Genomic DNA, 13,312 nt, shown 5'->3' on the forward strand with positions numbered 1-13,312 from the left:
TGTTTAGTAAAATAATAATAGTCCTTAATATTAAGCAGGGTAAGATTTCTGTAGTATTGTAATCGTTATACAACTTTGGATTTAAAACTTCTTATGAACATTTAGATAATGTTCATAGTATTTTACTCAATTACTCAATAATAGGTGCCGGCTTCTGTTTTTGTGCATAGTCTTGCCTGTTGAGAACATTTGCTGTTGATGAGTGGAAGCGAACTTTTTAAATGCCATAATCCTTCTCTGTTTTCTCTGTCCAGGCGTATACTGATTACAGTGACTCTGTGGCACGGAGGATGGGGTTCATTCCTCTCCCACTAGCTGTTTTAGTAAGTTCATACTTTTTTCCCTTTTTTTAGGATGAGAGAGCCACCATTACAGGATACTAATAAGTGGATTATCATCAGGTTTATTTCAGAAGGACATGATATAAAATGGGAAGGAAATTTTAAGTTGTGGCATTATGTTTTTGGATTTTGAACTGTCCAGTAGATAATTTTAACAAACCATTTTATGTAATGGCTTTGCTAGCAATGGGAGTACTCATTTTCACTTACTCATTTGGCAAAGATTTTTCGTTTTGAATGGAGATGCCTAGTGGTAGGCATTGGCATGGCCACTGTAGCATGTATTAGCGGAAGTATAAGAAGTCGATCCAACATTTCTAAAAGGCAGTTTAACAGTATAATGCTTTGATGCAGCAATTCCAGTTCTAGGAATCTATCCTAAGAAAGTAGTTGTAAAAGGCACATGATGGTTTATAGGCAAGATTATGCATTGCAGTGGCATTTATAGTAGTAAAATTTTGGAAAGAAATGAAATAGGTTAAATAAATTATGGTATGCTCAAATGAAGAAGTAGTCTTTATCCATTATAGTCATTACTTTTTAAAATTTTTCCAAAGTTTTTACAATGAAAATTTTTACTGTTATACCCAGAAAATATCATATATATATATATAATTCTTCTTTTTTTTTTAAGTAATAGCACTGAAATGTATTAGATCAATCCAAGATAACGTCACCAACCTTGAATAATTTAATGAATTGCTCAGAACAGCCTTGTAGAAAGTTACTAGCCACATCGGGCTGTAATAATATTAATTAAGAAGATTTGCTGGCTGCACCTGTATTTGATTATATTCCTTGTTGGCTACCTAGTCTCACATCAAAACAAATGCAGCCATCTTTTTGCCAAAGGACATCTAGAATTCTCCTGTAGATGCAAAGTGTCATGGAAGTCAGCTAAGAGATGTAAAAAGCAATTGTAAGTGATACCAACTATTTTAGACCAGTTTGCCTGACCTTTTTTTAGAGGATGGGAGACTGATAAATTTAATGTTATGTATATTTCGTTGTAACTCTCCAGACAGCCACATCCTAGATGTTTTCAATTCTGTTAGTAACTTGTTTATTATATAATAATATAGCTTTATTTTGTTTGGGAAGAGAAACTCCTAGAATTTTGGAAAAACAGGATATTTTAAAGAGTAAAATTCTTTAAAGTATAAGAGATTGATAAAATACTAAATTTTTCTACATTTATTTCCTACAACTGGAATCATGATACATGTAGTACAAGGATAAACCTAGGTTGCCTGATTTTTTTGTTTCTTTTAAGGATTGGTTAAGTGATTGGATTTAAATGTGGCCCTTCTTTGCAAATAATAATTGACTATCTAGTAACTTATTTGCCAGAAAACTCTATTCATAATTAATATAGATTTTTTTATTTTAGTATTTTTAAATTTTTCTCCAGCCTTTATTTTATTCCTTAAATGAGTTTTTATGGTTGTTATTTATACCAAAAGATTTAAGTTTAACTACTAATTGATCAACGAAATGCTTGGGGGGTTATTTTCAGACGGGGTTATGCTGTTACGCAGGAATCCAGAGGGTTTTCTCCTCCAGCGCTTTTCTCACAGAGCTCCAGAGTGAGCCAGTAGCTTTGGCAGATAGCTAGGAGCCTTGAGGAATATTCCAGGGCCTCAGCAATCCCACACATTCTTTAACTGAGGCCCACGAGTGACAAAATTTCTCTCTAAATGCTACCTTATGTCCTAAAATGCATTTGTGTCCAGGAGAAGTAAAAAGAAATTATTTATTAACGTCTTTTTGTTTTTTCTTGCAAGTATATTTCTTTATTTATAGTAACTGCTTTTGAAGTCTCATTTAGGCACTGTGTGGCTTCGTGCATATTATTTTTTTTTAATATGAAATTTACTGTCAAATTGGTTTCCACACAACACCCAGTGCTCATCCCAACAGGTGCCCTCCTCCATGCCCATCACCCACCCTCCCCTCCCTCCCACGCCCCATCAACCCTCAGCTTGTTCTCAGTTTTTAAGAGTCTCTTATGGTTTGCCTCCCTCCCTTTTTTTTTCCCTTCCCCTCCCCCATGGGTTTCTGTTAAGTTTCTCAGGATCCACATAAGAGTGAAAACATATGGTATCTTTCTCTGTATGACTTATTTCACTTAGCATAACACCCTCCAGTTCCATCCACGTTGCTACAAAAGGCCATACTTCATTCTTTCTCATTGCCACGTAGTATTCCATTGTGTATATGAACCACAATTTCTTTATCCATTCATCAGCTGATGGACATTGAGGCTCTTTCCCTAATTTGGCTATTGTTGAAAGTGCTGCTATAAACATTGGGGTACGAGTGCCGCTATGCATTAGCACTCCGGTATCCCTTGGGTAAATTCCTAGCAGTGCTACTGCTGGGTCATCGGGTAGATCTATCCTTAATTTTTTGAGGAACTTCCACAGTGTTTTCCAGAGCAGCTGCACCAGTCTGCATTCCCACCAACAGTGCAAGAGGGTTCCCGTTTCTCCGCATCCCCGCCAGCATCTATAGTCTCCTGATTTGTTCATTTTGGCCACTCTGACTGGCGTGAGGTGGTATCTGAGTGTGGTTTTGATTTGTATGTCCCTGATGAGGAGCGACGTTGAGCATCTTTTCATGTGCCTGTTGGCCATCTGGATGTCTTCTTTAGAGAAGTATCTATTCATGTTTTCTGCCCATTTCTTCACTGGGTTATTTGTTTTTCGGGTGTGGAGTTTGGTGAGCTCTTTATAGATTTTGGATACTAGCCCTTTGTCCGATATGTCATTTGCAAATATCTTTTCCCATTCCGTTGGTGGCCTTTTAGTGTTGTTGATTGTTTCCTTTGCAGTGCAGAAGCTTTTTATCTTCATGAGGTCCCAATAGTTCACTTTTGCTTTTAATTCCCTTGCCTTTGGGATGTGTCAAGTAAGAAATTGCTGAGGCTGAGGTCAGAGAGGTTTTTTCCTGCTTTCTCCTCTAGGGTTTTGATGGTTTCCTGTTTCACATTCAGGTCCTTTTTCCATTTTGAGGGTTTTTTTTTGTGAATGGTGTAAGAAAGTGGTCTAGTTTCATCCTTCTGCATGTTGCTGTCCAGTTCTCCCAGCACCATTTGTTAAAGAGCCTGTCTTTTTTCCATTGGATATTCTTGCCTGATTTGTCAAAGATTAGTTGGCCATGCTTTTGTGGGTCCAGTTCTGGAGTCTCTATTCTATTCCATTGGTCTATGTGTCTGTTTTGTGCCAATACCATGCTGTCTTGATGATTACAGCTTTGTAGTAGAGGCTAAAGTCTGGGATTGTGATAATATCACAGTGGGGAAACACTGAGAGCTTTCCCCCTGAGATCAGGAACATGACAGGGATGTCCACTCTCACCACTGTTGTTTAACATAGTGTTGGAAGTTCTAGCATCAGAAATCAGACAACAAAAGGAAATCAAAGGCATCAAAATTGGCAAAGATGAAGTCAAGCTTTCACTTTTTGCAGATGACATACATGGAAAACCCGATACTCCACACCAAAAGTCTGCTAGAACTGTTATGTGAATTCAGCAAAGTCGCAGGATACAAAATCAATGTACAGAAATCAGTTGCATTCTTATACACTAATAATGAAGCAACAGAAAGGCAAAGAAACTGATCCCATTCACAATTGCACCAAGAATCATAAAATACCTAGGAATAAACCTAACCAAACATGTAAAAGATCTGTATGCTGAAACTATAGAAAGCTTATGAAGGAAATTGAAAAAGATGTGAAGAAACAGAAAAACATTCCATGCTCATGGACTGGAAGAATAAATATTGTTCAAATGTCAATACTGCCCGAAGCTATCTACACATTCAATGCAATCCCAATCACAATTGCACCAGCATTCTTCTCGAAGCTAGAACAAGCAATCCTAAAATTTGTATGGAACCACAAAAGACCCCAAATAGACAAAGTAATATTATATTAAGGTCTTATGGAAATTAAACATAAGACCTATGTATCTTAAAATTACCTAAGAATATATTAAATAAAAATGAAATTACTTAAGCCTTGAATGGGGCAGATGGCTTGCCTTCCATATTCATGAGTCAAATCCTAGAGCCATCTTAACTTCCATCCCAAGTGTGTGTCCAGGGGTTGTCTCCCCGTCACAGCCTGTGTGAGACTTCCATATCTGTTTTCTCCTAAGGGACCTTCAGTGGGCATACTACAGTCCCTTCTGTCTGCACCCAGCTGTTCTTTTACTGAAAGCATTTGTAAATAGTGTTTAAACTGTGTCTTAGGATACTTGTTTAAGACGCTCTAGTAGACTTGATGATAACTTCACATTGCGGATATCAGTTATTTTCCCTGACTTTTCCATTTCCACGTAGCAGTCCCCCTAGACCCTGATATGTGGGTACATTATGAAGCCTGACCTGGAATGTGTAAATATTTTTTGGTGACAGATCCCACCAGATTTATTCTACACGTTTCCAAGGACAGTGCTGTTTAGCCCGTATTTCTCTGAGATAAGGAAGAAAACATGTGTTTAACCATAACTATCCAAAAGAGACAGAAAATGTCCATCCTTTATAATTAATTTTGTAATACTATTCAGTTTTTTTGGTAACAGTACAAAACTCCTAAGGCTCCCTTTTCTCTCTCCTCCCTGTAGGTCCCTTTGGGTTCCTAAAAAGAGTCCATGAGAGACAAAGCAAGAACAAGGGAAATGCCCACCAAGTGGTTCTAGCTCTGGTCGGGGGGATACATGCAGTAGGATGAACCCATTTGCATTTCCCAGAGTGACTTTTCATTTAAAGATCACCTGATTTGCATCTCTGTGAGGTACAACTAAATGTGTCACTCATGAACCTGGACGTAGTGCCCGACTTGGCACTCACCAGCAGCTGAACGTGGCACCTTAGGTTTGCCTGAACAGACCCAAATCAGCTGCAGGAGTTGTCACAGGCAGCCAGATTGTATAGGAATTGTCAAAGCTGGAACGACATACTTGGGTTCAGACAGGGGCCACAGGGGTGCACCTAAAGTGTTAAAATCAGCGTGAACAGGTCTTTAAATATTAACTAATAACTCTGTGATTGTGTGTTTTGTGTGTGTGTGTGTGTGTGTGTGTGTGTTGTTTCGGTTTGTTTCTCACTAGCTCATCAGAGTCGTCACAAGCTCCATTAAAGTGCAAGGAATCCTGTCGTATGCCTGCGTCATACTCTTCTATTTTGGGTAAGATTAACTGTTCTGGAACATGTTTTTTGGTTATAAAGTACAAATACAGGGTGTAATGGACAGTAGTATCAACCACCTCACACTGTAGCCATTCTCACTGTCCCGGGGTCCCCTTAGCAGCACCTGCCTCCAGGTGTGTCTGTGACTTGCTGAGTGAGACTCAGTTAAATGCGCTGCTATTTGGTGCTAGTATGAACAGCACTTTAGATTTTATTTTAATCTTTGGCGAAAGGAGTCTGTTAAAGCTCTTTCTGCTTAGGATTTCAGTTGTACACGTATTTCCTCTTACGATAAAATCTGCCATCACAGTCAGACATTCTCCTGTGTTAAAACATCTTTAACTCCGTTAATCCCTGGGGCTCCCCGCACCGTGGCTTTGCTCAGGTTCTAGGAGGCGGACGCCTCCGCGTGGTTGTCAGGCCTCTGTCCCCGCATTGTCCCAAGCCATATCGTCAGCACCTTGATTCGTGGCTTTGCTCTCACACGAGGCACGTAAGAAACTGCGTTGAGGCAAGGGGTCCGGGGTCTGGATTTCCCCTCGGGTCCTGCCCCTTCTTCATACTGCAGGGACTGACTCCCAGAGTCTGAAGCTCAGGGGACCACACCCCTCTCTCAGTTTTTTGACATTAAAACCCTGAGCTCCTCCTCTGGTCCACATGCTCACGCAGCCCTCCAGAGTTCTTGGCATTGTGCCTCGTTCCTCGAGTGGTGTTGCTGTCATTGCTCCCATGTTTGTTTAACAGAATATTCTTGTATTTTTCTTGTGACACAACCCAGGAAGTGAAGCATGTGTACACTACACCTAAAAGCCTTCGTTTAGTGACTGTTGTGTGTGCGTAATTCACCAAAGTGGACGCGCTTCAATCCACATGACTGAAAAGTGACGACCTTCCCCCATGTTTCTCCCCCGTCTTGTCACTGTTCCCCCCGATAGCCCAGAGAGGCATACCTGCTCACTGATCTTTCCCCTCGACTGATGTGTCCTGATTCGCCTTGGATCAGGGTAGTGCCCGGATGACCCTCTCCTCCTCCAAAGTCTTTCCCAAACCACCTTGTCCGTGAAGCCTTCTTTATTCCTTAACTCCACCAAGCCCAGGACTCTCCCTTGAGCACAGACCAGTCAGAATTCAGTTGACCCTCCTGGCACACGGTGCTGTGTCCCCACCCCCACCCCCTCAGTTTCAGCCTCTTTCCCTCCAGGCTTGCTATGGCCAGGCTGCAGAGGGAAGGCTCGCAGCCTCTGCCCTCCTCATCTGGGCAGCACGCCTCAGTCAGAGCCCTCTAGGCGCCAGGTACTGGTCCTGGGGTGGGACCGGTGCCCTGCCTTCATGGCACTGAAACTCTAGTGGAAAAATAGCACCCAGAAAAGCAAACTACCGTAAGACGACAGTTGGTGGTCAGCATCAGGAAGTACGAAAGAGCAGCGTGAGGAGATGCGGAATGAGGGACACGGCTGCCTACGAGCAGGCGGGGGCCTCCCTGGTGAGCTGGTGTTTTTCAGTGGAGACCGGACAGAGGGAGAGAGAGCCGGAGTGAGGGAAAGAGCCGTGCAGATGCCCGGGAGGATGGCAGACTCACGGAGGGGACGCGGGACAAGTCTGACAGCAGCGGCCGGGGAGTGTGGCGGTCCCGACAGGGCACTGAGCGGCGGACCCGGCAGCCCCACCGGGCTTCCAGCTGAGGGAGGGAGGGACCCCGAAGGCTGCCAAGCAGAACAGCGTGCCAGATCCAGCTGCCACGTGGGGAATGGGCTGGAGTGTGCGTGGCAAGAGAGGCAGACCTTAGGCCCAAGGTGACCGTGGCTGCTGCCACTGAGGTGGTCGCGGCGGAGTGGTAACGATTTGTCCGCTGGCGTGTGTTTGTTTTGACGGTGGAGCCAGACAGAACTTGCTGAGCGGTGATGGGATGTGAGGTGTAAGGGAATAAAAGGAATCCGATGTGATTCCAGAGTTTGGGGCCCAGCAGTCAGGGTAGTAGAATTACTGTGACGAGGGAGCCTGTAAGAGATACACGGGGGTGTGATTTTTTGTTTTCCTTTGTTTTTTTGGAGGGTTGGATCGGAATCAAGAATTCTGGCTTGGCTTTAGTAAGTTCGGAATCCGGTTAGACTTCCCCAAGGCAGTGTCAGGGAAGCGGTGGAAGGTAGGAGTAAGGAGTTCCTGACAAAGTTGGGCCTGGGGCTGAGCTGGGGAGTGTTCCGCACGTGTAAGTCCTCGGGGCCAAGGATCTGTGTGAGGCCCTCCCTCGTGGTGGCATTCTTAGCTCCTGGACTGGAGAGGCTGCGGACGGAGAAGGAAACCTGTCTGTCCCTTGCTCTGACCCCCTGCCAGGCCCCTTCTTGGCGTCACCCCCACTGACTCGCCACTTCCTGTCATTGCCACGACCTCCCCTCAGCCATAAGAGACAGCAGCTGCCTCTTCACTCGCTGGCAGTGACATCTGTGCTTCTTTGTCATTTGAAGAACGTCACGTGAGCACATATCAGCGCGAAGAGCAGGTTTTCAGATTTTTTTTGTCAGATTTGTATCAAGTACCTGAAAATGCCATGTACGTTTTTTGGCCCAGAAATTCTGCTTCAATAATTATAGCTATCTAGGAATTTATCTTAAGGAAATACAGATTTCACCTAAGTTTTCCTAATTAGAAACTTTTAAATAGAAACAAAATATTGGAAATAATCCAAATATCCAAAAGTTAAGGGCTTTTGGGGGCTTTGTTACACGATAACCTAAACAGTGATATTTTAAGGCCATTAAAATAATGTCACTGAGGAACATTAACTGGTAGGGAAAATATTCATAATAATACTAAGAATATTGTTATGTAAAACAACACCAGCATCTAATGAAATAACATTGGTTGACATTTCGGTGTGCCAAGTACTGTTCTGAGCACTTAACTAGAATCATCTCTTACTACTGGGTAAGAAACTCACTCAGGTCCACACGGGTTCTAAGCAGCGCATCAGGTTTGAACTCAAGCGCTTGATGCCCAGAATCAGCTCAGCCTCCAACTCCATCCGCTTCTGCCTTGTAAAATAGCCCCAATTTCTGAACAGTGGGAAGGTAAAATTAGTATAAAGTCATAGCAAACGCTACCAGGACATAATATACCAAATGTCCCAGTGAGTAGCCCTGGGGCATGGGATTCTAAGTTCTTTTTGGTTCATCTGTATTTACTACACGTACTGGTTTTGCATAAGAGAGTAAATGCTAAATAACTCGGGACCAGGTAAAACTTGTAAGTGGTACAGTTTTTCTCTTGTACTGAGGACTAAGGAATTCACCAAGTGTTTTCCCTTATGGGAAAACAGCCTCAGGAATTCGGGCTTTCACGGGAACCTCGTCCACCCCAGATGCGAGCCTCCGACCCCCAGGCCACGCTCCTACCCAGGCCCCACACCTCCTCGGCAGCTGTGGCGGGATATGGCGTTTGTGGTCATTGAGATGAATTCCAGCTGTGGTTGTTTCTTTCTTTCTGGTTCTAGGTTGATCTCCCTGAAAGTCCTTAATAGCATCGTGCTGTTGGGGAAGTCATGTCAGTATGTGAAGGAGGCCAAAATGGAAGAAAAGTTGTTCACTCCTCCTCCGGCCAGCACATCAGGCAAACCACCCCATAAGTCACAGAACAAATGTAAACCCTCTCAAGGTACGTTCTGTTCCTTTCATCACTGTGTGAATCGTTTTCTACAGAGTTAATGGTCTGAATTCTCCCTAGTGAAGAAATCCCTATTCAGTTGATGTTTGACATTGCTTTCAAGATTTGATTTCACTTTGCTGAGTTGTCTTCAATGCTTCTATTTTAGATCTCGTCGCGGATACACCCCCATGCCGTGCTCTGTTTTTCCGTGTGTTCATCATTCGGTAGATGATTTTTGAGCACCTGGTACATGACAGGCTCAGGGGATACATTGGTGGGGAAGACAGAACTGGTTCTGACCGGGAGACAGAGAGAGCCAAGGGGCGGTAGTGCTACAGAGAAAACTCCAGCGGGTCCACCGAGGGGAGTGTGAGCGGGAGTCAGGAGCTCCCCCGGCCAAGGAGACAGAGCCTTCCCGGGCTCAGTGCCAGCAGCCGGTGCGTGTGAGGGCCCCGGGCAGGAACCTGCCGGGCGTGCGGAGGGACAGCAAAGGCCAGGTGGCTGGAGTGGACCCCTGCCATGAGTGAGGGACTGGAGAAGGCATCAGAGAGGCCACCCTGCTGCCTGTTGTGAAGAGCGTGGCTTTTACTGTGGGGAAGGGGCCGTTCCAGGGTTTGGAGCAGAGGAGGGACGTGATCCAGCTGTGAGCTTTGTGGAAAGTCGACTCGGGAGGAGTGAGCCCAGAGGCGGAGGTCAGCAGGGAGACTGCTTGGCTCAGAGCCGGGGTGAGTGGTGTGAGCCAGGAAAGCTGGCCAGATTCTGGAAAGGTCTGGAAGAGCACAGGATTTGCTGATGAGTTTTACAGTGTGGGAGAGAAGTGGAGGATTGCAGGGCTGCTGGCCTGGAATGTTTGGAGGAAGAAGCGGGGCCCTGCCGTCAGATTTGTCGTTAGATGGCAGTTCCCGGTTCTCGTGGTACCTGTTCATAGGACTTTGCGTTCATTGACTTACCTTTAAATATACGGAGCCACTGTGTGCGGGTGATATGGGATCCTGGAGATACACAGGTAAATAAATCGTGCCGCAGGGCCTCACAGACAGAGGAGATGGTAAGAGTGGATAATCCAGACACGTGAGCGGGTCGGAGACAGGTGTGGAAGGGACAGGACGGGGTCCCTTCCTGGAGGTGGTGAAGCCTGGGCTGAGTTTCGAAGGATGAGAAGTGGGCCCAGGCGAAGATGGGTGGAGAGGGCACTTCAGAAACCTACCGGCCTGAGCCGAGTCTAGAGGCCTGAAAAGCAGCCAGGAACTAGCAGCTCAGTGTTCCGGGTGTGACGTTTGCTGTGGGAAGGGGCCGAGTCCAGGCTGAACGGAGTGCCGTGCTCATGCGTGCTTTCTAGGGAGCCAGGAGGAAAGTGAAATCTTGTCCAACAACCGGAAAATAATGTTCGTCATAACAGAGAGCATGTAAATACTCTTAGTAACACGGGATTGCGTGTGTTTCGACCGGGTCAGTGCCTGCTAGGCACCTTCCGCACGTTGACAGATGAGTGTCGGTCATGCAGTCGGGACTCCAGTCTGATGGGGGACGCAGGAGGTGAAACCTTTAAGTGCACACCTCAGTTCGAGGCCATTGGCTCCAGAGCCACGTACTAAGAAGTGCATTTGGGACGAGAGTGTGAGTGTCCATGTAGGGTGTTTTTGGAGGTCAGGAGACCACAGGCCAGACAGACACTGTTGAGGAAGGTGTTGTAAGTCAGGTGGCTCAGGTTCAATTCAAGGATGAAAAGAGGGGCAGCTCTCGAAACAAGCGTCGTGTTCGTCATGTTCTTAAAGAAGCAAAGGACAGCAGTGGGGGTGGGGGCGGCAGGGAGGGCAAGAAAATAGACTCCGTGTTCACGGTCGATCGTGGCGGTGGTTTCTACAGGTGTATGCGTGTGTCCACACCCATCAGATTATTCATCTTAAGTATGTTCAGCTCACGTGCTGTCATTCTTACCTTGATGAAGCTGCTCTCCTAAGGACTGAATGTGTGACGCAGAGATCGGTGGCTGCAGGCCCTGACCGAGCCGTCCCGCAAGCCGGGTTCCAGGACTCCCGTGACCCAGAGTACACATTTGGGTCTTGTCGGTCTGTTTCTCCCTGTTTTGGACTTCCCGCAGGTGGACTGCTGAGTCGAGCGAAATTTTACAGCGCCTCATTCCGCAAATTGCCCACTCTGTAATAAGAATTGACTTCTAATTGACAAGTGACAGGACTAATTTGAATTCTTCTTTGGGTCTTAATGGTGGCAAAATGTTTGATCTTTGTCCTGGGCAGGGGGGACAAAAAAAGGGCTGGTGCCGGTACCCAGGAGAGGTAGGATGTGTTAGAGTCTGCTTCTCCTTGACGTCTTGAGCGTAGGAGCCAGTGGTAACTGTTGAGGCAACAATCATATTAGGACCTGGTTATGCAGGAGGGAGTTTGTCAGAGAGGAGCTCTGATACCAAAGTCAGGTGGTGGTGTTATTTGTGTGATGCTATCCACATAATGTCCCTCTGTGGAATTTTTTTTTAATAGGGAACTTATTGTCAAATTGATTTCCATACAACACCCAGTGCTCCTCCCAACAGGTGCCCTCCTCAGTGCCCCTCACCCACTTTCCCTCCCCCCACCCCTCCATCAACCCTCAGTTTATTCTCAGTATTTAAGAGTCTCTTAGGGTTTGCCTCCTTCCCTCTCTGTAACTTTTTTTCCCCCTCTTCTCCTCCCCGCTAGTCTTCTGTTGAGTTTCTCAGGATCCACATAATAGCCCTTCTGTAGAATTTTATTGAGCAGACAGAAATGGCATAGCCGCTGAGTTTCGTAATGAACCACGGCCGCTGACATGCCACGTGCTATTCGGTTGTCACTCGCTCTACCTAGAAGATGAACGGGGCCGCCTTTTCTCATTGCCGCTCTGTTGGTATGCTTGTATTTATTATAAATTGAGGGGAAATCCTTTTCTAACCAACGGCATCTGTTTTTCCACAGAAGAAAACTTGTCTGCTTCGGTCACCAGCCAGCCTGTTCATCCGAAAGAAAACGTCATACCCTTACTTGTCACAAGCAGTTCTGATCAGTTTCTGACGACTCCAGATGGTGATGAGAAAGACATAACGCAGGAAAGCTCGGAATTAAAGCACAGATCGTCAAAGAAAGATTTGCTGGAGGTAGACAGGTTCACAATCTGTGGAAACCGAATCGACTGAGCTCTGCGGCCAAGTCCTGGGGCGGGAGACGCTCTGCTACTGGGATGGACAGATGCGAAAACTGGCACTTAAATATTTATTTAAAAACTTAAATTATTAATGGAAAGCGAATCTTAATATCTTTCTTCCGGTGACGTGGTCTGGCTGAAGGTCAGGTCACAGAACAGCAGCGACCTCCAGCCTGGACTCTGGAACCTGACAGGTGAGGAGGAGCCCCCGGCTTGGCAGAGGGCAGTCACTTCTGGGCCTCACGGGGGCCACCTCCCAATCACTTTGCCGTATCCGTCCACGCTTCCAGAACCTCGAATTCTCCCTCGAGGCCTCTTCCATACAAGGATACACCTGGAAAACTGTGAAGCTTCTACCATGACATTACCTTTCCAGCTCATACTGTTTTCACAAACAGGTTTCAGACTTGACTTCATCTGCCAAAGCATTAAAAAAAAAAAAAAAAAAAAAAAAAGATTAAAACTTAAGTCAAGATAAATGTTCTTACCACCAGAATAATCCTTGAAGATGTATCTGAATTAATCAGAATAAAAGGCTACCTAAAATAATTCATGGTGAATAGTAGCATTTTATAGGAAGAAACCCTAAGCCAGTTTGTTTATTTACAAAATATTCATTAATGAAAGTTATGCATCACAGAGAAAACGTTTCATGATTTTTCAGTTTACTCTTTAAAGCAAAATGTGAGCTGTGTGTTGTTCAATTGCAATGGAGAGAATAGAAATACCCTTACGAAAAGGCACTTTTTATACTGAAAAAGCAGAGCAGTGTTAACTTTCGTGTATAGTTAACCGGTTTCGCTTTAAAACTAATTGCTTCACAAATTGTTACAGTTAAAAGGATCGGATGTCGAGTGGGCTGCAGGACTATCATTGTATAAAACCCGAAGGTTTTTAAGGTGTCCACTTGAACTGAGTTTTTAAAGTGACAGTTTTAAAGTAAACATTCTAAGCGGTT

At 45.0% G+C, this 13,312-nt stretch overlaps 1 protein-coding gene across 1 annotated transcript in view; it reads left to right on the forward strand.

Annotated features, from left to right (window-relative positions):
• The window catches only part of TAPT1 (transmembrane anterior posterior transformation 1), a 66,091-nt gene extending 53,282 nt beyond the window's left edge, over nucleotides 1-12,809 (forward strand). Inside the window, exons 11-14 of the mRNA XM_042936840.1 lie at nucleotides 255-323; nucleotides 5,460-5,536; nucleotides 9,026-9,186; nucleotides 12,129-12,809. Of these exons, the coding sequence (XP_042792774.1) occupies nucleotides 255-323; nucleotides 5,460-5,536; nucleotides 9,026-9,186; nucleotides 12,129-12,346 (525 nt within the window). The 3' untranslated portion in view covers nucleotides 12,347-12,809. The remainder of the gene's footprint in view (nucleotides 1-254; nucleotides 324-5,459; nucleotides 5,537-9,025; nucleotides 9,187-12,128) is intronic.
• Nucleotides 12,810-13,312: the final 503 nt, after the last annotated feature.

Source organism: Panthera leo, chromosome B1, assembly GCF_018350215.1.
Source record: "Panthera leo isolate Ple1 chromosome B1, P.leo_Ple1_pat1.1, whole genome shotgun sequence".
NCBI classification, from domain to species: Eukaryota; Metazoa; Chordata; class Mammalia; order Carnivora; family Felidae; genus Panthera; species Panthera leo.